We start from the raw sequence: 24,260 nt of genomic DNA on the forward strand, positions 1-24,260 counted from the left end.
GAAGTCTCCATATTAAGATTTAATAATAATAACAACAACATCTCAAAAACAATGAGTGCATCGTACACAGGATCTGGTACTCAGTGCTTTTTCTTGACCATCTGCTCTGTGACAGTGTACTGAAGACTTGGGCTGTGTGGTTAAGTGGATAGAAAACCCAGCTGGGACATTTCTCCAAGGAGGGCAGCAGGAGGAGGTTTAGAATCGAACAAAGGTGGCGTCAATCTGCCGGACAGTGGGGAGGGCCAGCATGATTTTGCGCCGGTGCTGGGGGTCCTTCTGCAAGGGATTTCGCTCCAGGTAGACGGTTTCCAAGTTTTTGGCTCCTTTCAGTTCATCCAGGTCACTCCAGCTCTCCACCAGGTTGTCATTCATCTGCACGGCACATACAGGGGAGGCTCACACCAACAGATACTTGCAAGCTAAGCCTGGTTAGCAGCAGCCTCGCCACAGAGCCACCGCACAGGAGGATTTCTACAAGCCCAAGGCAGTGGCACTGTACAGTCTTCATGCACATGTGAGATGGCCCTGGCTATGTGACCCTTTTCCCCCTGGAGCCTCCCAGCTGTGCTTTCCTGTCAGACATTCCAGGCAGGCCCTCGCTAACCATCCCTACACTGTCCTGGGGTAGTGATCAAAGGCTCCACCCCTCTGAGAGCATATCCAGGCCTCGAGTAACTTGGTCTAGTGGGAGGTGTCCCTGCCCAAGGCAGAGGCCTGGAACTGGATGATCTTTAAGGTCCCTTCCAACCCAACCATTCTGTGATCTATGAATTAGGATAAAACACCCTGCAAGACATTGAGACAGTCTCTTTACAACAGTGTCCCAGTTGATCCACTGCACATTTAAGGGCTAGAAATGTTTACTGCCAAGATCTTCTTACACTGAAATCTTTACTTTCATGATTTCCCAGGAAACATTAAAATTGGTCCCAAACTGATGTGAAAAGTGGCATTTTCCTCCCCCCTCTACATCACTTTCCCACCAAAACTGTTCCTCCACTCCAGAAAGTGCCAAGCTCCCTGATCCAGGGACCAAGCCTAGGAGGTGCCTCATTGCTGGCACTGCAGAGGAATTACAAGGGGATGATGCTCCAACTGCCGGCAACCTGGAGACTTCAGCCATCCTTTGCTTTTGGATGCAGAAGCAGTGACTAAAGCAGTATCACCTTTAAACACTAACAGCAATAACAAAAAATAATCATTAAAAAACCCCAGCAATGGATCAGCTGTGCCCCCATTCAAGAACAACTTCCTCACCTCGGCCAGCCACAGTGAAGTGGAAACTTTGTGCACTGTTTGCTGCCTGGCAGATAATCATAGAGTGGGTTGGTAGGGACCTTAACGACCATCCAGCTCCAAACCCTGCCTTGGGCAGGGACACCTCCCACCAGCCCAGGCTGCTCAAGGCCTCATCCAGCCTGGCCTTGAACACCTCCATCGAGGGGGCATCCCCAGAGACATTCAAGATCAAATTCCTTTTGGGCCTGGGCAGCCTGATCTAGTTGAAGGTGTCCCTGCTGAGTGCAAGGGGGTTGAACAAGATGACCTTTGAGGGTCCCTCCCAACCCAGTGCAATCTGTGAATCTGAGCTTACTCAGAGATATAGATGTACACCACCCTCCCATTGCTCCTCACCAGAAGGTTTTTGTTCACTTGCTGTAGGGACATTCCAGGGACAGTTCCATCCTATGCTTACCCAGAACTCCTGCAGCTCTGTTAAGTGACTGATGTTCTCAATCCTCTTGATTCTGTTGGATGCTATGTCCAGCATTGTGAGTTTGTTCTAGACAAGCAAACACAAAAACATTAGACCAAAATTTCTTCCCATCTTCTCTCTCCCGCTTTTTCAAGCCCAGAGCTGGAAACTGTGGGAAGCAAAGAAAAACTATTGCCAGCTGTTTACATGCAGCACAAGAACTCTCCCTGCTTATGTATGTAGCAAGGACAATTACTTTTAATGAAGCTGGGTTACTGACAGCCCAGAAGCCTTATGACAAAAATTAAAGCAATCACTAGTCTGACAGCAATTCACAGCCAAGGGCTCCTAAAGAGTGAGCCTTTCCTCAGAACACATGAAGCAGAGTGCTCCATTAAAAATCAGATCACAAATGCCCTCTTCAGCAGCAGACCTGAACAAACTTGTTGCAGCAGGGAATTCAAGAGCTCCAGAAAAAGGATTTTTTCTGCCTTACAGAGTCAGCTAAGTTCCAGATTGTCTCTGCTCTCTGACAATATCATCTACTGTTGGGTGAGAATGAAAATGCTACAGGCTTCTTCAAATGGATACTAACACAAAGGAAAGCCACATGCCACAGTTCGTCCCCTCCTACTTCCAGCTCCAGTTGATGTCCTATCAAAAGGAACCGAGAGTTACCTACAAACTGCTGTGTAAAAGGCTGCAGCAGCATTTCCATGGCTGAAGATCACAGAATCATGGAATGGTTTGGGATGGAAGGGACCTTAAATATCATCCAGTTCCAACCCCCGTCAACACCTTCCACCAGCCCAGGTTGCTCAAGGTCTCATCCAACCTGACTATGAACACCGCCAGGGAAGGGGCATCCACAGCCTCCCTGGGCAGCTTGTACCAGTGCCTCCCCACCCACACTGGAAAGAATTTCTTCCTAATCTCCAATCTAAGTCTCCCTTCCTCCAGCTCACAGCCATTCCACTTCCTTTTGTCACTACGAGCCCTTGCCAAAAGTCCCTCACCCCAGAAACCTGCAGGGGAGCAGGAAACCAGGCAGGGGGGCACAGAGGGACTGAGCTGGGGGGGTCTCAGGTGGGCAACCCACATCCTGCTACTTGTTCTTCCCCCATACCAGCCACGGGCTAGGGGTTTCCTATGGCTGGTGCCAAGATCCTTTGTTCAAGCAAACCCCTTAGGTGTTTATTAGCCTTCGTTACAGGGTGCTAGAAGGATTATTAGGGTTACGCTGTTCCTGGAGGAGGGGGCGAGATCAGCAGCAGCTGAATATCCAGGGCAGGCATCACTTAGCCTGCTTTCCTTCTTTCTTTTTCCTCCCCTCTATCTCTTCTCTAGGCAAATTGGGAATGTCATTATCTCCTCTGCAAACTGCTCAGTGCAAGACCTTGTGCGTGGGGGAAAGCAGGCTTGGGGTGCTCGGCTCCTCTGCAGGCAGTGGTTAGGGCATAGGGACACAGAGAATCCTAGAGTGGCTCAGGTTGGAAGGGACCTCAGACATGATCTACTCCAACCTCCCTGCCATGCCCAGGGACACCTCTCAATTAGACTTGGCTGCTCAAGGCCTCATCCAATTTGGCCTTGAACTCCCCCAGGCAGGAGGCATCCACAGTCTCCTGGGCAGCCTGTGCCAGAGTCTCACCACCCTCATACCGAAGAACTTCTTCCTCAGCTCCTCTCTAACCCTGCTCTGCCTCAGCCTCAAACCATTCCCCCATAGCCTGTCTCAGACACCCTCAGCAAAAGTCTCTCTGCAGCCTTCCTGCAGGATCCCTTCAGGTCCTGGCAGGCAGCTCTTTATTAGAATAAACTTTTATTAGAATAAACCAAACCAGGTTGGAAGAGACCTTCAAGATCATCGTGTCCAACCCATCAACCAATCCAACCCACCCAAACAGCTAACCCATGGCACCAAGCACCCCATCAAGTCTCCTTCTGAACACCTTCAATGACGGCGACTCCACCACCTCCCCGGGCAGCACATTCCAATGGGCAATCACTCTTTCTGTATAGAACTTCTTCCTAACATCCAACCTGAACCTCCCCTGAGGCTCTAAGGCCCCCCTGGAGCCTTCTCCAGGCTGCTCAGCCCCAGCTCCCTCAGCCTGTGCTCACAGCAGACCTGCTCCAGCCCTTGGATCACCCTTGTAGCCCTCCTCCGGACTTGCCCAAACACCTCTGTGTCCTGGCATGAGCCAGGCTCCTGCATTAATTGCATCTTGTGCTTCACCTCGCCACAAAACCAATTTACAACACAAGGAGGAGCTCCACTTACACAAGGTACTTTAACACAACAAATACTTGGATCTTTGAGGTCTTTCCAAGGGACTCAGAACCCTACATGTAAGTGGAGAAAGCTGAGGAACAAAACCTTCCTGAAAAGCACAGCTACTGATAAGAGCAGCTCAGGGCAAGAGGTCAGGCACAGCTAGCAAGAGCCTGCTCACATTGTTCTCCAGCCCCTCGATGACTTCGATGCCGTTGTGGCTGAGGTACAGCTCGCGCAGGTTCACCAGGCTCTGCAGCCCCTCGATCTTGGTCAGGCGGTTATTCTGAAAGGGAAGCAGTGCTGTAAGGGCATCCAAACAAACCAAACCCCAAGAGACTCCCTGAAGAAAAGGCTTTTCTCTGAAGTATGGCTGGGAAGGGGAAAGGGTCTGCTCGGGTGCACACTGATCTCATGAGCTCAGTTCCTTTGAGCTTTGTACCACCGATGCGCAACGGAAGGTCCAGGGGTCTAGGGGCCCTAAGTGTGCAAGAATCAGATTCTGACCCTCCCATCGAAAGCTGTAGCCTGAAAGTTGTCTTCTTGGGGTCCTTACAAACAACAGGCTTACATGTTACTGTAACTCATTTCATAGATTCATAGAGTGGTTTGGGTTGGAAGGGACCTTGAAGATCATCCAGGTCCAGCCCCAACTTTCCACCGGAGCAGGTTGCTGAAGGCCTGGAACACCTCCAGGGAGGGGGTGAGGAAGGCTGCTGCAAACAGGACAAAGCAGAGCCCTACCTGCACGCTGAGCACAGTCAGGTTTGTCAGTGCATCCAGGTTCTGCAGTTTGGTGATTTTGTTCTTCCCAAGGAACAGGCTGTCAAGAGTGGCCAAGGTGTCGATGTTCTCAACTGCCTGCAACGTGACAACAGGAGACATTCACTGCTGTGATATACAACTCCAGCTTCTCCCTCTGCCTGGCATTTTGTAGCCTTGGCCCCTGGAGCTGCACTCCTGAGAAACAAGCCTGGGAATCCAACACAAGGTGTGCACGAGGCAGGGCCCCCACCATGACCCAAGAGCGCAGTTAAGTGCAGTGACAGCAAACCTCACCCGTGTGACAGGTGGCTGGTGGCACTTTTTACTGGTGGGTTTAGTGAGGGCGGTATTGCTTTGTCCCAGCTGCTGCCTTCACTGGCCAGGTAGCAAGAGCTGAGAATGAGCAGGCTCAGAGAACAGTGACAGTGACATTCCCTGAGCCATGAGGTGTATCCAGAGCAGCAATTACCAACTTGGCAAGCATGAATCTGTCACTGCTCAGCAGTGATGGCATAGCACAGGCAGAGACAAACTGTTCAGCTTCTCTGCACAACGCTTCTGCATATCCAGTTCTGGTGCCCCCGGCAAAAGAAGGGCACGAGGCTGCAAAGGAGGGTCCAGGAGGGCACCAAGATAATCACAGAGGGCAGGAGAACCTCCCCTGTGGGACCAGGCTGGGAGAGTTGAGGCTGTTCAGCCTGCAGAAGAGAAGGCTCCAGGGAGACTTCAAAGCAGCTTTCCTAGCACATGAGAACAGCCTATCCCACAGAGGGAAAAGGGTTCTAAGAAGGGAGTTGGCAGGTCTCATTGGCAGGGCTCTAAACTAGATTTGAAGGGGGAAGGGGCTGAAATCAGTGCATGTACACTAATGCACACAGCACGGGTAACAAGAGGAGCTGGAAGCCTTTTTCCAGCAGGAAGGTTATGATGTAGCTGCCATCACAGAAATGTGGTGGGATGGCTCACATGACTGGAGTACTGTAATTGATGGCCACAGGCTCTTCAGGAGAGACAGGCCAGGGAGAAAAGGTAGAGGGGTGGCCCTGTACATCAGGAGGGCTCTAGATGCCATGGATGATCAGGTTGAGTGCCTGTGGGTGAGAATTAGAGGGAAGGCCAACAAGGCTGACATCCTGGTTGAAGTCTGTTACAGACCACCCAACCAGGATGGAGAGGTTGATGAGTGACTCTATGGGCAGCTAGAGGGAGACAGTCTAAGAGGTTCTTAGAGTGCATGGAGGACAGCTTCTTATCCCAGGTGCTGTGAGAGCCTACCAGGGGTAAGGCCTTGCTTGACCTTCCTTTGACAAGCAGAGAAGGGCTGGTGGGAGATGTGGTTGGAGGCTGTCTGGGGTGCAGTGACCAGGAGATAATTGAGTGTTCAATATCCAGTCAAGCTAAGAGGGGCAGCAACAAAACCTCCACTCTGGACTGCTGGAGGGCAGACTTCAGATTACTTAAGGAACTAACTCAGAAGGTTCCTTGAGAAACAGCCCTTAAAAATAAAGGGGTCCAGGAGAGCAGGACCTGCTTCAAGACAGAACCCTTGAAGGCTCAGACCAGGCTGCGCCAATGTGCTGGAGATGAGCCCCAGAAGAGAGAGCCTGGATGGGCAACGAGCTTCTGAGTGAATTATGGGAAAAACATCAGGGAAGGAAGGAGAGTTGACCCATGGAATGTTTAAGGATGTTGCTAGGTCAAGTAGGAAAAAAATTAAGAGGCACAAAAGCCCATTTAGATCTTAGCCTCTGCTGTGAAGGACAACAAAAAAGGGCCGGCCCTCCTGGCAGCAGCGCAACACCACCTCTTCAGGAGCCCAGGGACTGACCTCAGCCCCCTAAGGGCCAGGCAAGGTTGGTTCCTGTTAGCTGCCTAAAGCAGCCTCCCCAGCCCTGCTTACAGGGACCTTGGGCTGCTGCTGGGGACAGAAGGGGGATGGAGGGCTCCACAACTCGTCACACAGACCCCGAGCACAGGGCTGTTAAGCTGACAGGGTGCCAAGGGAACAGGCTGCCATGAAGGCACAGACCCAGGCCCTGAACTACAGGGTGGGTCACCTTGCCGCAGCAACACGACCCAGCGGCTTCGCTGCGTCCGACGAATAAAAGGAGGAAGTTCCACAGGAACAGAAGGGAAAACCTTTTCACTGTGTGTGCCAGAGCCCTGGAGCAGGCTGCCCAGAGAGTTAGTGGAGTCTCTGGAGACATTCAAAACCCGCCCCAGGTGATCCTGCACTGGCACAGGGGTTGGACCGGATGCTATTTTGGGGTCCCTTCCAACCCCTAACACTCAGTGATTCTGTGATTAGCTATGCTGGTGACAGAGTCTCACTGAGTGCTCTTTAAAATGTTTTTCTTTTCTTTCAGCCTAGGAGTTTCATATTTAAATAGACCTTCTGCTCTGTCTTCCCCCTTCCTTCTTCCATCTTGCGTCTAAACACTAGGAGAGCTTGATGAGCTGTATCCTGGGCGTCCCAACGTAACACATCTCAACTGCATACATGGATTTTGTAATCTTTTGCCCCATTGCTCGCACAGGGTGGATTAAGTTCATTACTTAGAGCTTGTCAGGACAGCTGTTGAAGTGTCCTGTGCAATGCAGGAGGAGTTGAATCCCATAGGAAACCACATTACTGTGCTTTGTCAGCCTGGTTATGGTCAGAAACCTCCTTCATTTTTTTTTCTCTTGAACAGATATATCACATGAGTCCCCAGAATTAATTTGCCTCTTCTCATAATTATTTCTTTAAAACTGTCTTAGAAGTGTCTCTGTCCTTCCCTCTCCCTCTCTCTAGATACTGGCCTCCTGAGCCCATGGCAGACTTGCACAGAGCTACTGCGAGCACCACTCTGCACGGCCTCTGGGGGGGCTTTCAAGCACAGGCACCCCTGGAGAATCCAAACCTAACCTTGCAGCTGGCCTTAGAGCTCCTCTTTGGAAAACTGTCGCTGCCAGGGCCCACAAACCAACGTCCTCTGTCAGCAACCTGGATGTAAGAGCTGAAAAGTGTCAACAGAAATTGTACTTGGACACCTCAGGAAGATCCTTCAATGAAAGAGCTGGCTCCTCCTGAAGGGCAAGTATGAATGGAGCTCTCAAAGTACCACACTTCAGAGCCTCCTGCTTGCTAGCACTAAGACAATTGTTCATGTAGAACGACTGGCCACTCACTTCAACAAACCCCACAGAACTGGCTCCTATCAACTCTCCAGAAGACACTGCTGCACTAGCTTGGCTGCCTGACCGGCTCAGTTCAGGTGGCTTAGGATCTCACAGAGGGTACCACAAGAACTGAGGGGACTGCAGTCTTTGCAGCTTCAGCTTTCCTTCTCTGCTACTTCTTTTTTCAGATGGATTGTTTTTCAAAGGGACTGCTGGACAGCAGAACAGGATGGATGGCTGGGCCCCAAGAGCGGTGGGGAACAGAGTTAAACCCAGCCGGTGGCCGGCCGGGCACAAGTGGTGTTCCCCAGCACACAGAGGTGAGAGAGTGAGTCCAGAGAAGGGCCACAAAGCTGGTGAGGGGTCTGGATAACAAGCCTTATGAGGAGTGGCTGAAGGAACTGGGACTGTTTAATCTGCAGAAGAGGAAGCTGAGGGAATTATGGCGTGGTCTGGCTTCAGCTCTCAACTACCTCCATGCTGGACAAGGACAGCTTGTACTCACAGAAGGCACTTGGGGGTTTGTGTGTGAGGTTCCTGTAGAGCTCAGGTCTCTGAGACTTCTGAACAGCTGTGCTTAGCCCAAAATCAGACAGTTTCACATCACCCTGGGAAAAAAAAAAATCCAAGAAAAGAATTCAGAAAGATTGTGCTTGAGCAAAAGAAAAGGTTTAACAGCTGCACAGCCTCCTGAGCCCATGGCAGACTTGCAGAGCTACTGTGAGCACCACTCTGCCCGGCCTCTGGGGGGGTTTCAAGCACAGGCACTCCAGGAGACTCCAGGCACTCCATAGAGACTCCAAAACCTCACTGAGAACCCCCCAACTCCTTCAGGACCCCCCCAGATTCCCCAATTAGATGCCCACAAAACCCCTTTGGAGGCACCCAAACCCCCCATCTGATACGCCCAGCTCCGTTTTAGGTACCCCCAGATGCTTCTAATGTCCCCAGACCCGCTGGTGGACCAGCCCAGAACCCCCTGACACTATCCCAGACCCTTTCAGGGGGCTCCACACCCCTTCTAGATGCCCACAAAACCCCTTCACATGCCAAAAGAAACCTTTACCTGCCTCCAAACCCCATTTGGGGGCCACTCAGACCCCGTAGCAGCGGGTGGCAGCAACCAAGTCTGTTGCTCTCACCAATTAAACCTGGATGTTAGGAAGAAGGTCTTCACAGAATAGAATAGAGCAGGATGAAAGAGAGATTGGCCTTTGGAATGTGCTGCCCAGGGAGGTGGTGGAGTCACCATCACTGGAAGTGTTTAGAAAGAGACTGGATGAGGCACTCAGTGCCATGGTTTAGTTGATTAGATGGTGATGGAATGGAATGGAATGGACCAGGTTGGAAGAGACCTTCAAGATCATCGTGTCCAACCTATCATCCAACACCACCTAATCAACTAAACCATGCAACCAAGCACCCTATCCAGTCTCCTCCTGAACACCTCCAAAGATGGTGACTCCACCACCTCCCTGGGCAGCCCATTCCAATGGGCAATCACTCTCTCTGTGCAGAACCTCTTCCTAACCTCTAGCCTAAACCTCCCCTGGCACAGCTTGAGACTGTGTCCTCTTGTTCTGGTGCTGCTTGCCTGGAAGAAGAGACCAACCCCCACCTGGCTACAACCTCCCTTCAGGGAGTCGTAGAAAGCAAGAAGGTCTCCCCTGAGCCTCCTCTTCTCCAGGCTGAGCAACCCCAGCTCCCTCAGCCGCTCCTCACAGGCCTGTGCTCCAAACCCCTCCCCAGCTTTGTTGCCCTTCTCCGGACTCCTTCCAGCAACTCAACGTCTTGCTTAAACGGAGGGGCCCAGAACTGGACACGGGACTCAAGGTGTGCCCTAACCAGTGCCAAGTGCAGGGGCAGAATGACCTCCCTGCTCCTGCTGGCCACACTGTTCCTGATATTGGCCAGGTTGCCAGTGGCCTTCTTGGCCACCCGTGCACGCTGCTGGTCACGACCAGAAGACAGGGATCAGAAGAGTCTTTGGCCAAGCTGTAAACCACTTCCTAACATTCAGCCTAAACCTCCCCTGGCACAGCTTGAGACTGTGTCCTCTTGTTCTGGTGCTGCTTGCCTGGGAGAAGAGACCAACCCCCACCTGGCTACAAGCAGTTGAATTTAACATCCTCAGGGCAGTCAGGAGGAAGTATTCCAAGCTCACGACCCCAGACTTTAGGCGTGCAGATTTTGATGGCTTCAGGGATCTGCTAGCCAAAGTGTCGTGGGACAAAGCCCTGGAGGGAAGAGGGACCCAGGACAGCTGGGCAGTATTCAAGGACCACCTCCTCTGTGTCCAGGAGCTCTGTGTACCAACAAAGAGAAAAGCAGGTAAGAACGCTAGGAGGCCTGCCTGGATGGGCAAGGAGCTACTGGACACACTATTACTTAAAAGGAAACTCTACAGGAAGTGGAGGGAAGGACAGGTAGAACAGGGGGAATACAAGGAAGCTGCCCGAGCAGCAAGAGTCCTGGTTAGGAAAGCCAAAGCAGAGTTTGAGTTGAATCTAGCCAGGGAGATTAAAGGGAACACTAAGAACTTTTACAGGTATATTAATGGGAAGAAGAAGACTAGGGAAGGTGTGGGCCCCCTCAGAAAGGAAACTGGTGACATGGTCACATGTGATGAGGAAAAGGCTGAGGTGCTTAATAACTTCTTTACCTCAGTCTTCACTGCAAGGGCCTCTAGCCACACTCCTGATGTTATGGAAGTCAAAGCCAGGGACGGGGAGGAAGAACTGCCCATTGTAAGTGCAGATCAGGTTCGTGATCACCTGAAGAACCTGAAAGTGTTCAAGTCCATGGGACCCGACGGGTTACACCCACGGGTGCTGAGAGAACTGGCAGAGGAGGTTGCTAAACCCCTCTCTATTATATTTCAAAAGTCATGGCAGTCTGGGGCAGTCCCCACAGACTGGAAAAGGGGAAACATTGCCCCCATCTTCAAAAAGGGCAAGAAGGAGGAACCAGGGAACTACAGGCCAGTCAGTCTCACCTCTGTGCCCGGAAAGATCATGGAGCAGATCCTCCTGGAGTCACTACTCGCTCAAAAGAATAGTGAAGAGGTGATTGGGAACAGTCAGCATGGCTTTGCCAAGGGCAAATCCTGCCTGACCAACCTGGTGGCCTTCTATGAGCAGGTGACAAAATTAATAGATGAGGGGCGAGCAACTGATGTCGTTTACCTGGGCCTGAGCAAAGCCTTCGACACTGTCCCGCACCACAGCCTGGTCTCCAAACTGGTGACACATGGGTGTGATGGGTGACCACTGGATGGATAAGGAACTGGCTTGATGGCCGCAGCCAAAGAGTGGCTGTCAATGGCTCCATGTCCCAGTGGAGGCCAGGGACAAGCGGAGTCCCTCAGGGATCAGTCCTGGGACCTGTCTTGTTCAACATCTTTGTGGGTGCCATGGACAGTGGCATTGAGTGCACCCTCAGCAAGTTTGCTGATGACACCAAGCTGTGTGGTGCAGCAGACACGCTGGAGGGAAGGGAGGCCATCCAGAGGGACCTGGACAGGCTGGAGAGGTGGGCACAAGCCAACCTCATGAAGTTCAATAAGAGCAAGTGCAGGGTCCTGCATCTGGGTCGAGGCAATCCCAGGCACAAATACAGGCTGGGCAGTGACTGGCTGGAGGGTAGCCCTGAAGAGAGAGACTTGGGGGTGCTGGTGGACAAAAAGCTCAACAGGAGCTCTCAGTGTGCACTTGCAGCCCGCAAGGCCAATCAGATCCTGGGCTGCATCAAGAGAAGTGTGGCTAGCAGGTCGAGGGAGGTGATCCTCCCCCTCTACTCAGCCCTGGTGAGACCCCACCTGGAGTACTGTGTCCAGTTCTGGAGCCCCTATGACAAGAGGGATGTGGAGGTGCTGGAACGTGTCCAGAGAAGGGCCACAAAGCTGGTGAGGGGTCTGGATAACAAGCCTTATGAGGAGTGGCTGAAGGAACTGGGACTGTTTAATCTGCAGAAGAGGAAGCTGAGGGAATTATGGTGTGGTCTGGCTTCAGCTCTCAACTAGTTCCACGTTGAACAAGGACAGCTTGTACTCACAGAAGGCACTGGCTGCTTGGGTTCAAGGTTCCTGCAGAGCTCAGGCTATCTCTCTTCATTAGTGAGGTCGTCCTGTCACCTAGGCAGAGAGAAGAAAATGCAGCTATGAAATTAGACCACTGGAATCGTGAGACTCGTTCTGTGTGAGACTCCAGGAGAATCCAAACCTAACCTTGGAGCTGCCCTGAAGAGCTCCTCATAGCTTGAGGAGTACCGGAGCAGGAACAATTCCCCAAAGGTTTTCACTGCATTCCTAGGGCACTTGAAGGATTGCCCTGGCTGTAGTTAATACCTAGAAATTCCTATCAAAATCTTTGCAGCACAGCAAGGAAATTGAGGGATGGGAAGGCAATATGTACTTACACGTTAGGCAAGAATTGGCTTTGCAAACTAATCTCTCTAACTGTTGGATATGCACTGAACTTCCTCGAGGCCAAATGAGGACCCCTTTATTTGGGGAAGCCTCAATGAATTGGACTTGGGGGGCATCAGACTGGGTGACTACATCTGAGAGTAACTTCCACAAGTGTCAGCATGGGAAAGATAGCTCAGAAAGCCTGGGTCCAAAGTTTGCCTTAAGAAAATATAGTATAGGAATATACTGTTGGCTGTGAGAAAGGGGGGAACTGATGAACAGAAAAGTCTCATTAACAGAACCACAGAGTTGATAAGAATTTTCCGCTTGTTAGCTGAAATGCTGGGACGCAGGGAGGGGGAGAGGGGCTGGCAGACAGCCTTTGGATAGAGAAGGAATAACAGGATTTGTCAGTGATTCACTTCTGTTAGTCTTGGACAAGATGCTCTTTTGGATAAGATAAAGGACACCTGCATGATATGTGTACTTCTGCTCTTTTAGATAGATAAGCTTTGTATAGATAGGCAGCATCTGGACCTCTGTCATTATAGACAGATAACTTTTTGTATAAAAGTTTGCCCAAACCTCTCTGAAGACACACAGCTCTTTTGAAATGATCCTACCTGTGTCAGGCGCCAGAATAGAAGCACGATACAAGAGACTTACTGAGTCTCTTGTGTGTCTTTCTCTAAGTCATTATCAACGCTGTTTGCAGCACAAACCCAAACCCAAACCCACCCCGAGACACCCCCAGCTCCCACGGTAGCCTGCAGAGACCTCCCAAAGGGTCCGTCGGAGGTGCCCAGCTGCCTCTCCACGACCCTTGACCCTTTCCGATGGCCCCACGAGAACTTTACGTATCCCCAGACCCTTTTAGGTGTCCCCAAGACCTCCTCCGTCACCCCCAAAAGCCCTGCCGATGGCCCCAGACCACCTTCAGACGCCGGAAGGAACACACCTGGGAGTCCCCGGCCGGCAGCGACACCGGGACCGGACCCGCTGCGGCGCAGGCGCCGTGTCCATAGCGACCACCGGGACGCTGCCCCCCTGGCGCGAGCAGAGCCGGGCTAGGGCGCAGGCGCCGGATCCATAGCGACGCTCGAGTCAAGCTCTCCGCCCTCCGCTCTTCCCCTAAGAATTTTCGAGCATTCAGCGCAGTTAGGCTGCAGAAATTAGCTCACCCAGGGCGGCACACGCCGCGGCACGGCTGCACTGCCGGCCGTTACACACAGGGTGGCAGCATTGAGCTCCCACGGGGCAGCACACGCCGCGGCACGGCTGCACTGCCGGCCGTTACACACCGGGTGGCAGCACTGAGCACCTCCCTGGGCGTGGGCAGCAGCCGGGCCCCCACGTGGCTTTTATTTTCCAATGCTAAAAGCCTTTTAGAAGCAGAGAGGGCAGACAGGGGTCGTTTCCAAAGCTTTCTTACGCACCAGTCACTCCAAGCCCTCCCTCTCCAGCTGCAAACCAGAGGTTTGCCTCCGCCTCGCCTCACCCCAGTACTTACACTTTTAAAGATAGTGTGGTCCCCTCGGAGAATTTTCAGCACTTTAGGGGGGGGCCCCCAGCCCTCGCTCACCTGCTCCTCTGCTGCAGCAGCCCCCTGCCCCACGTGGCAGAACCAGCCCACCCACAATCCCCCCACTCCCTTTGATTCACCCCCAAAAAGGCACAAAATAAAGCAAACTTCCCCAGCCTTCCTGTAGGCCCCATTCAGATACTGGAAGGCCACAATGAGGTCACCTGGGAGCCTTCTCTTCTGCAGACTGAACAGCCCCAACTCCTTCAGTCTGTCCTCATAGGAGAGGTGCTCCAGCCCTCTGAGCATCCTTGTGGCCCTTCTCTGGACACGTTCCAGCACCTCCACATCCCTCTTGTAATAGGGGCTCCAGAACTGGACACAGTACTCCAGGTGGGGTCTCACCAGGGCTGAGCAGAGGGGGAGGATCACCTCCCTCGACCTGCTGGCCACACTTCTCCTGATGCAGCCCAGGATCTGATTGGCCTTGCGGGCTGCAAGTGCACACTGAGAGCTCATGTTGAGCTTTTTGTCCACCAGCACCCCCAAGTCTCTCTCCTCAGGGCTGCTTTCCAGCCAGTCACTGCCCAGCCTGGATTTGTGCCTGGGATTGCCTCCATCCAGCTGCAGGACCCTGCACTTGCCCTTACTGAACTTCATGAGGTTGGCTTGTGCCCACCTCTCCAGCCTGTCCAGGTCCCTCTGGATGGCCTCCCTCAGACTCAGAACTCACTGGAATTTTCCTGTTCACAATTAGTACCACAGAATGGCTTAGGTTGGAAGAGACCTTAGAGTTGTTTGCCTGGAGCTGAGCAAAGCCTTCGACAGTGTCCCGCACCACATCCTGGTCTCCAGGCTGGTGACACATGGGTGTGATGGGTGACCACTAGATGGATAAGGAACTGGCTTGATGGCCGCACCCAAAGGGTGGCTGTCAATGGCTCCATGTCCCAATGGAGGCCAGGGACAAGCAGAGTCCCTCAGGGATCAGTCCTGGGACCAGGCTTGTTCAACATCTTTGTGGGTGACATGGACAGTGGCATTGAGTGCACCCTCAGCAAGTTTGCTGATGACACCAAGCTGTGTGGTGCAGCAGACACGCTGGAGGGAAGGGAGGCCATCCAGAGGGACCTGGACAGGCTGGAGAGGTGGGCACAAGCCAGCCTCAGGAGGTTCAATAAGACCAAGGGCAGGGTCCTGCAGCTGGGTGGAGGCAATCCCAGGCACATATCCAGGCTGGGCAGGGACTGGCTGGAAAGCAGCCCTGAGGAGAGAGACTTGGGGGTGCTGGGGGAGGAGAAGCTCAACAGGAGCTCTCAGTGTGCACTTGCAGCCCACAAAGCCAATCAGATCCTGGGCTGCATCAGGAGAAGTGTGGCCAGCAGGGCAAGGGAGGTGATCCTCCCCCTCTGCTCAGCTCTGCTGAGACCCCACCTGGAGTCCTGCCTCCAGCTCTGGAGCCCCTATTCCAATAGGGATCTGGAGGTGCTGGAAGGTGTCCAGAGAAGGGCCACAAGGATGATCCGAGGGCTGGAGCACCTCTCCTGTGAGGACAGACTGAAGGAGTTGGGGCTGTTCAGTCTGCAGAAGAGAAGGCTCCCAGGTGACCTCATTGTGGCCTTCCAGTATCTGAAGGGGGCTACAGGAAGGCTGGGGAGGGACTGCTCAGGATCTCAGGTAGTGCTAGGACTAGGGGGAATGGAATGAGGCTGGAGGTGGGGAGATTCAGGCTGGAGGTGAGGAGGAAGTTCTTCCCCATGAGAGTGGTGAAGCCCTGGAATGGGTTGTCCAGGGAGGTGGTTGAGGCCCTGTCCCTGGAGGTGTTTAAGCCCAGGCTGGATGAGGCTCTGGCCAGGCTGATCTAGTGTGGGGTGTCCCTGCCCATGGCAGAGGGGTTGGAACTGGATGATCCTTGTGGTCCCTTCCAACCATGACTGATAGTATGATACTATGATCATTTGCTCCTAAGCTAGGGACTAGCTCGAACCACTACAGGGGGGCAGTTTGGGACTCCTCTTAGGCATGCTGAAACTGAGAGGGTGGAGATTTCTGGAAAGCTCTGGAGGGTTTTGGCCTGGTAGGCCCAGAGGAGTGTATTCATTCTATTTGAATACCTTGGGTACATATTTGCAAACAGAATTCCCATTTAAACCTCCAATCCAGTTGTGCAGCCTTTTCTTTTCATTTGTTTTACTCTCCAAAAAGAAGTGAAATGTCTTTTCTGTCCTTTGGTCCTGAGTAGCTCGTGGCTCAAAACCAGGAAAGGTGTGAATGATCCCAAGCCCATGCCCCCAAACTGCTTGCTGCTTCAGAAACAGGGGAGACAGCAGGAGCAGGCATCACAGGATCACAGGATGCTAGGGGTTGGAAGGGACCTCCAGAGATCATCAAGTCCAATGCCCCTGCCAGAGCAGGATCATAGAATCCAGCACAGGTCACACAGGAACACATCCAGACAGGGATGGAAAGGCTCCAGAGAAGGAGACTCCACAACCTCTCTGGGCAGCCTGCTCCAGTGCTCTGTGACCCTCACAGTCAAGAAGTTCTTCCTCATGGTGAGGTGGAACCTCCTGTGCTGCAGTTTATATCCATTGTCCCTTGTCCGATCACAGGGTGCAACTGAGCAGAGCCTGTCCCCTCCCTCTTGACCCCCAGCCCTCAGATATTGATAGACATTGGTCAGATTCCCTCTCAGTCTTCTCCTCTTCACACTAAACAGCCCCAGGGCTCTCAGCCTCTCCTCACCAGGCAGTGCTGCAGTCCCTTCAGCATCCTTGCAACCCTCCCTTGGACTCTCTCCAGCAGATCCCTGTCCCTCCTGAACTGGGGAGCCCAGAACTGGATGCACTATTCCAGGTGAGGTCTCAGCAGGGCAGAGTAGAGGGGGAGGAGAACATCCCAGGGCAGAGCTGGGTCCAGTCCTGTTCAATGTCTTCATCACTGACATTGGTGCACAGACAGGCAGACAGACAGAGTCTGCTCAGCAGGTTTGTGATGATACCAAACTGGGAGGCTAGGCTGTGACACCTGAATGCTGTGAGGCTGTTCAGAGACTTGGGCAGACTAAGAGTTGTGCAGAGAGGAACCTAATAAGGCTCAACAAGGAGAATTGCAGAGCTCTGCACCTGGGAAGGAAGAATAAACTGCAGCAGTCCAGGTTGGGAGGGGATCTGCTGGAGAGCAGCCCTGTGGAGAAGGATCTGGCAGTGCTGGTGGACAGGCTCTGCTCAGTTGCACCCTGTGATAGGACAAGGGGCAATGGATCTAAACTACATCATAGGAGGATCATAAACTACCTCAACAAGTGGAGGAACTTCTTTACTGTGAGGGTCCCAGAGCACTGGAGCAGGCTGCCCAGAGAGGTTGTGGAGTCTCCTCTGGAGCCTTTCCATCCCTGTCTGGATGCATTCCTGTGTGTCCTGTGCTGGATTCTATGGTCCTGCTCTGGCAGGGGGGTTGGACTGGAGGATCTCCAGAGGTCCCATCCATCCCCTAACATCCTCTGATCCTGCTTTGATGAGAGTCTAATGACTATAATGTAATTGAAGGTTCAGCTGTTCTTTGCACTTGTTTGAGGTATTGGTCAATCACCACATTGTACTTCAGAGAGGCTTATTAGAACCCGATACAAGAGTTTTGTTATCCCCCCCCCTTCCCCCCTTCCTCCTTATTTGAAACACCTCCTGGTGCATTGTGTGGTCACATTTGCCTTTCTCATCACCCCACCACGTTCATGATTCACAGCCATCCTGTGACCAGCTGGTGCACAAAGTTATTTTCAACTTCTCAGCTGTTTTCACCTAATAAAGCTACAGTCTCTATTTAGAATAAACCTTTATTTAGAATAAACCAAACCAGGTTGGAAGAGACCTTCAAGATCATCGTGTCCAACCCATCAACCAATCCAACCCACCTAAACAACTAACCCATGGCACCAAGCACCCTATCAAGTCTCCTCCTGAACACCTCCAATGATGGTGACTCCACCACCTCCTTGGGCAGCCCATTCCAATGGGCAATCACTCTCTCTGTATAGAACTTCTTCCTAACATCCAACCTGAACCTCCCCTGGCGCAGCCTGAGACTGTGTCCTCTTGTTCTGGTGCTGGCTGCCTGGGAGAAGAGACCAACCTCTGCCTGTCCACAACCTCCCTTCAGGTAGTTGTAGAGAGCAATAAGGTCACCCCTGAGTCTCCTCCTCTCCAGGCTAAGCAGCCCCAGCTCCCTCAGCCTCTCCTCACAGGGCTGTGTTCCAAGCCCCTCACCAACTTTGTTGCCCTTCTCTGGACACCTTCCAGCAAGTCAACCTCCTTCCTAAACTGAGGGGCCCAGAACTGGACACAGGACTCAAGGTGTGGCCTAACCAGTGCAGTGTACAGGGGCAGAATGACCTCCCTGCTCCTGCTGGCCACACTGTTCCTGATGCAGGCCAGGATGCCATTGGCCTTCGTGGCCACCTGGGCACACTGCAGGCTCATGTTCAGCCTACCATCAACCAGCACCCCCAGGTCTCTCTCTGCCTGGCTGCTCTCAGCCACTCTGACCCCAGCCTGTAGCACTGCCTGGGGTTGCTGTGGCCAATGTGCAGCACCTGGCACTTGGATGTGTTCAATCTCCTGCCCTTGGACTCTGCCCATCTGTCCAGCCTGTCCAGGTCTCTCTGCAGAGCCTCTCTACCCTCCAGCAGATCAACTCCTGCCCCCAGCTTGGTCTGCAGCAGAGGTTTGTAGTACTAGTTAGAGATGAGCTGGTTCTGATCTTTGGCCCATTCCTCTTTAGCCCTCCCAGGTTATTTCAGTTGGGAATGTGATGGAATCAGGGGAATAATTAGGGTTTGCTTCAGATGAAGGACTGACATAAGGCATTCACTCTCAGGTTTTGCTGTGTTTTGCACTCAAGTTCAGCCCTCTAACTCTGAGCATTGCTCAGAGCACCAGGCTGCTTTCTCACAGTCAGCTCTCTGGAATGTGTGGTTATCATATTTTTTAGAATAAACCTTTATTTAGAATAAACCAAACCAAGTTGGAGCAGATTATTCTGGGGGCAATAACTGCACACCTGAAGGATGGCCAAGGGCTCAGGTCCAGCCAGCATGGATTTAGGAAGGGCAGGTCCTGCCTCTCCAACCTGATCTCCTTCTATGATCAGATGACTGCCTGGTGGATGTGGGGCAGGCTGTGGATGTGGTCTGCCTGGACTTCAGCAAGGCCTTTGACACCTTCCCCCACAGCAAACTGCTGGCCAAGCTGTCAGCCCCTGGCTTGGACAGCAGCACTCTGAGCTGGGTTAGGAACTGGCTGGAGGCTGAGCCCAGAGAGTGGTGGTGAATGGTGCCACAGCCAGCTGGCAGTCAGGCACCAGTGGAGTCCCCCAGGGATCAGTGCTGGGCCCTGTGCTCTTTAACATCTTCATTGATGATCTGGATGAAGGGGTAGAGTCAGTCATCAGCAAGTTTGCAGATGACACCAAGTTAGGAGCAGATGTTGGTCAGTTAGAGGGCAGAAGGGCTCTGCAGAGGGACCTCGACCGACTGGACAGATGGGCAGAGTCCAACAGGATGGCATTCAACAAGTCCAAGTGCCAGGTGCTGCACTTTGGCCACAGCAACCCCATGCAGAGCTACAGGCTGGGGTCAGAGTGGCTGAAGAGCTCCCAAACAGAGAGGGACCTGGGGGTGCTGATCAACAGACACCTGAATATGAGCCAGCAGTGTGCCCAGGTGGCCAAGAAGGCCAAGGGCATCCTGGCCTGCATCAGGAATAGTGTGGCCAGCAGGAGCAGGGAGGTCATTGTGCCCTGTACTCTGCATTGGTTAGGCCACACCTTGAGTCCTGTGTCCAGTTCTGGGCCCCTCAGTTTCAGAAGGACATTGAGACACTTGAAGGTGTCCAGAGAAGGGCAACAAGGCTGGGGAGAGGCCTTGAGCACAGCCCTGTGAGGAGAGGCTGAGGGAGCTGGGGTTGCTTAGCCTGGAGAAGAGGAGGCTCAGGGGTGACCTCATTGCCCTCTACAACTACCTGAAGGGTGGTTGTAGCCAGGAAGGGCTACAGCACCAGCACCAGAACAAGGGGACACAGTCTCAAGCTGTGCCAGGGGAGGTTTAGACTTGAGGTGAGGAGAAAGTTCTTCACCGAGCGAGTTATTCGTCATTGAGATGTGCTGCCCAGGGAGGTGGTGGAGTCACCATCCCTGGAGGTGTTCAAGAAGGGATTGGATGTGGCACTTGGTGCCATGGTCTAGTCATGGGGTCTGTGTTGATAGGTTGGACTCAATGATCCTCGAGGTCCTTTCCAACCTAAGTTATACTGTGATACTGTGATACTGTGATACCTTCAAGATCATCGCATCCAACCCATCAACCAATCCAACCCCCCTAACAGAAGGTCTTTTGCATTGTTAAGTTCAGGCATTACCTGGCCCAGAATGAATACTGGGAGGAAACAAATACACCAGAGAGATGATGCATTGTCCTATGAGCTTTTTGAATAGGTACAAGCTGCTGTTGTAATGGTTAGTGCCTATCACACAACACTGAGGGTTGGAAGGGACCTTGAAAGTTCATCCAGTCCAACCCCACTGCCAGAACAGCATCACCTAGTGCAGGTCACACAGAAACACATCCAGGTGGGGTTTGGAATATCTCCAGAGAGGGAGACTCCACAAGCCCCCTGGGCAGCCTGCTCCAGGCCTCTGTCACCCTCACAGGGGAAAAATTTTTCCTCCTGTTTCCATGGCACTTCCTCTGCCTCAGCTTCCACCACTGCCCCTTGTGCTGGCATTGGGCATCCCCCAGCAGAGCCTGGCTCCAGCCTCTGGGCACTCCCCCTGCACAGCTTTAGCAACAGCAATGAGGTCACTTCTCAGGCTCCTCCTCTCCAAGCTCCAGAGCCCTCAGCTCCCTCAGCCTTTCCTCAGCAGGGAGATGTTCCACTGCCACCAGCACCTTTGGGGCTCTGTGCTGGATTCTTTCAAGCACTTCCCTGTGGTTCTTCCTGAACTGAAGGCCCCAGAACTGGACACCATATGCCAGATGTGGCCTCAGCAGGGCAGAGAAGAGAGGGAGAACCTCTCTTGGACCTACTCACCACAGCCCTTCCAATCCACCCCAGGATGCCAGTGGCCTTCTTGGCCACTAGAGCACATTGCTGGCTCATGGTCAACCTCCCATCCACCAGGACGCCCCAGGTCCCTTTCCCCTTCACTGCTCTCCAACAGGGGAGCATAATCTCTCTCAACCTACTAACCAGAGCCCTTCTAATCCATCTCAGCTTCCATACACCCTATGCTTCTTACTTTATACCTACTAGAGCAGGTTCTGCTGAATTTCTTGAGAGGCAAACCAGAACCATGAATGTACAAAGGGCTTTAAACTCTGGCATTTGCATGGGGAGGCAGCTTTTCCAAAACCTGAAGATCCAGCAATACCATAAATGCATTCAACCACTGAAGCTCCTGATACATCTCTAGAGAAGACTTACACCCTCAGCAAGAGGAAGTTTTCATCTGTGAGCTGATTCCCACTTTTAAACACTAATTTCACCACTAATTTCACTCTTCTGCTTTGTAATGGAAAGTGTGAGCAATATGGCAACTGCATGTGAAAAAAGAAAATAAATAGACAGTGTCTATGAGGATTTACAGCATCACAGAAAACATCAGCTTGGAAGAGACCTCCAAGCTCATCCAGTCCAACCTCCCACCCAGCACTGCAGGGTCAACACCAAACCATGTCCCTAAGCACCAGCTCCAAGGCTGCTGGAACACCCCCAGGGATGGTGGCTCCAGCACTGCCCTGGGCAGACCATTCCAATGGCTGAGAGCCCTCTCTGGCAGGAAATATTTCCTAGCTTCCAGACTGAGCCTCCCCTGCTGCAGCTTGGAATTCCTCTGCTCCTCTCCCTTGCCACCAAGGAGCAGAGGCTGTCCCCTCCTCACTCCAACCTCCCTTCAGGGAGCTGTAGAGAGCACTGAAGTCTCCCCTCAGCCTCTCCTCCCTCCAATCTCTCTTTCTGTGAAGAACTTCTTTCTAAGATGAAGCCTAAACTTTCCCTGGTGCATCTTGAGTCTGTGTCCTCTTGTTCTGTTGCTGGTTGCCTGGGAGAAGACCAACCCCCTCCTCATTCCAACCTCCCTTCAGGGAGCTGTAGAGAGCAATGAGGTCTCTCCTTAGCCTCCTCTTCTCCAGCCTGAACACCCCCAGCTCTCTCAGCCCCTCCTCATAGCCCAGGTGCTCCAGGCCCTTCTCCAGCCTCATTGCCCTTCTCTGGACAGGCTCCAGCCCCTCAGTGTCCTTCCTGTAGTGAGGGTCCCAGAGCTGAACACAGCACTCAAGGTGTGGCCTCATCAGTGCTGAGCACAGGTGTCACTTCCCTGTCCCTGCTGCCCACCCTGTTTCTGATCCAAGCCAGGATGCCATTGGCTTTCTTGGCTAGTTGGGCTCTGCTGACTCATGCTTAATAGACTGCCAACCAACACCTCCTGATCTCTGTCTGAGTCACAGCTTTCCAGCTACACATCCCAAAGTCTGCAGCTTACCTTGGTGTTGTTGTGGCCCAGGTAGAGAAGATCTAGACTAGACCTAATGCTTATGATATGGGCACACACTAATTAAATAATGATATAATAATAATTCTGCATGTAAACACCTACAGCCTCTTTGGGTGTGCACTTGCAGCCCAGAAGGCCAATGGCAGCCTGGGCTGCATCCAAAGCAGCATGGCCAGAGATGGAGAGAGGTGATCCTGCCCCTCTGCTCTCCTCTCGTGAGCCCTGACCTGGAGTGCTGTGTAGAGGTCTGGAGCCCCCAATACAAGAAGGACATGCAGCTGATGTAACTGGTCCAGAGGAGGCCATGAAAACAATCAGGGGGTTGGAGCAGCTCTGCTCCAAGGACAGGCTGAGGGAGTTGGGGGTGTTCAGCCTGCAGAAAAGAAGGCTCTGGGGGGACCTAAGAGCAACCTTCCAGGACCTGAAAGGGTCTACAAGAAGGTTCCAGAGAGACTGTTTGCAAAAGCCTGCAGGGACAGGACCAGGGGCAATGGCTTCAAACTAGAGCAGAGGAGATTTAGATTGGATGTTAGGAACAAGTTCTGCACCATGAGGGTGGTGGAACACTGGAAGAGGTTGCCCAGGGAGGCCCCATCCCTGCAGGTATTCAAGGTGAGGCTGGAGAGGGCTGTGGGCAACCTGATCTCGTTGGGGATGTCCCTGCTGACTGCAGAGGGGCTTGGACTGGGTGAGCTTTGGAGGTACCCCTCAACCCAGCCCATTCCATGGCTCCGTGATTTCAGAGCCGGCACACGAGCAAGCATTCTCCGTGCAGTAGTGCCCCCTGGTGTTCACCGCATCTGTAGCAGGGATGAACACTACCAGCAAAACCGACACGGACTGCGGACCCTTCCCCAGAGCTTCAGGAACAACATGCAGCTGTAGGCAGCTTCCAGATCTGTCCCAGCTGAGTCTTGGAAGCGCTTACACAGCATGTCCCATACCTGTGTTGAGCAGGAGTGGGTTACAGAGCACACACATCCTTGCTGTTCTAATGGCAGGCTTCTGGGTCTGGCCTGCAAGCAAATTGTGCTCAGGCCTTCCTTGCCAATTTCCTGACGCAGAAGGCTCTCCACATTCTTGCAAGATCCCCCACTGTTCCTGCTCTCTCACACAGGCAGCTGCAGCAAGCCAAGGAGGCTTGGAAAACAGCCACAAAATGCTACGCAGTTGCTGGCTTCACCCCCAGACCTAAAGCTCTCCCTAGCTTTCCTCTGATCGACTGCATCCAAGGGGTTGATCTGACCTTTACAGAAAAATGAATGATATCACCCCTGTGCTCAGCACTGGTTAGGCCACACCTTGAGTCCTGTGTCCAATTCTTGGCTCCTCAATTTAAGAAGGACATTGAGACTCTTGAACATGTCCAGAGAAGGGCAACGAGGCTGGGGAGAGGCCTTGAGCACAGCCCTGTGAGGAGAGGCTGAGGGAGCTGGGGTTGTTTAGCCTGGAGAAGAGGAGGCTCAGGGGAGACCTCATGGCTCTCTACAGCTACCTGAAGGGAGGTTGCAGCCAGGTGAGGGTTGGTCTCTTCTCCCAGGCAAACAGCACCAGAAAAAGAGGACACAGTCTCAAGTTGTGCCAGGGGAAGTTTAGTCTTGAGGTTAGGATAAAGTTCTTCCCAGAAAGAGTAATTGGCCATTGGGATGTGCTGCCCAGGGAGGTGGTGGAGTCCCCATCCCTGGAGGTGTTCAAAAAAGGCTTGGATGTGGCACTTGGAGCCATGGTTTAGTTGTCAGGAGGTGTTAGGTATTAGGGAACAGGTTGAACTCTGAGGTCTTTTCCAACCTGGTTGATTCTATGATAACTGTTGGTTGGACTACTGTGAACCACAGCCTGCTTTCAGAGAGGCTACTGAATGCACACAGCTACTGCTCAGAAG

The 24,260-nt window shown here is 52.7% G+C and overlaps 1 protein-coding gene across 1 annotated transcript in view; it reads right to left on the bottom strand.

The window, feature by feature from the left end:
- LOC137452374 (protein phosphatase 1 regulatory subunit 7-like) overlaps window positions 1–24,260 on the bottom strand; it is a 27,230-nt gene continuing 2,970 nt past the window's right edge. Inside the window, exons 2-6 of the mRNA XM_068160741.1 lie at window positions 5,870–5,938; window positions 4,719–4,835; window positions 4,156–4,260; window positions 1,700–1,786; window positions 1–375 (exon numbers count right to left, since the gene is read on the bottom strand). Coding sequence (XP_068016842.1) covers window positions 199–375; window positions 1,700–1,786; window positions 4,156–4,260; window positions 4,719–4,835; window positions 5,870–5,938 — 555 coding nt within the window. The 3' untranslated portion in view covers window positions 1–198. The remainder of the gene's footprint in view (window positions 376–1,699; window positions 1,787–4,155; window positions 4,261–4,718; window positions 4,836–5,869; window positions 5,939–24,260) is intronic.

This window comes from Melanerpes formicivorus, unplaced genomic scaffold (genome assembly GCF_026170545.1).
Source record: "Melanerpes formicivorus ecotype bairdi unplaced genomic scaffold, bMelFor1.0.p_v2 SCAF_52, whole genome shotgun sequence".
NCBI classification, from domain to species: domain Eukaryota; kingdom Metazoa; phylum Chordata; class Aves; order Piciformes; family Picidae; genus Melanerpes; species Melanerpes formicivorus.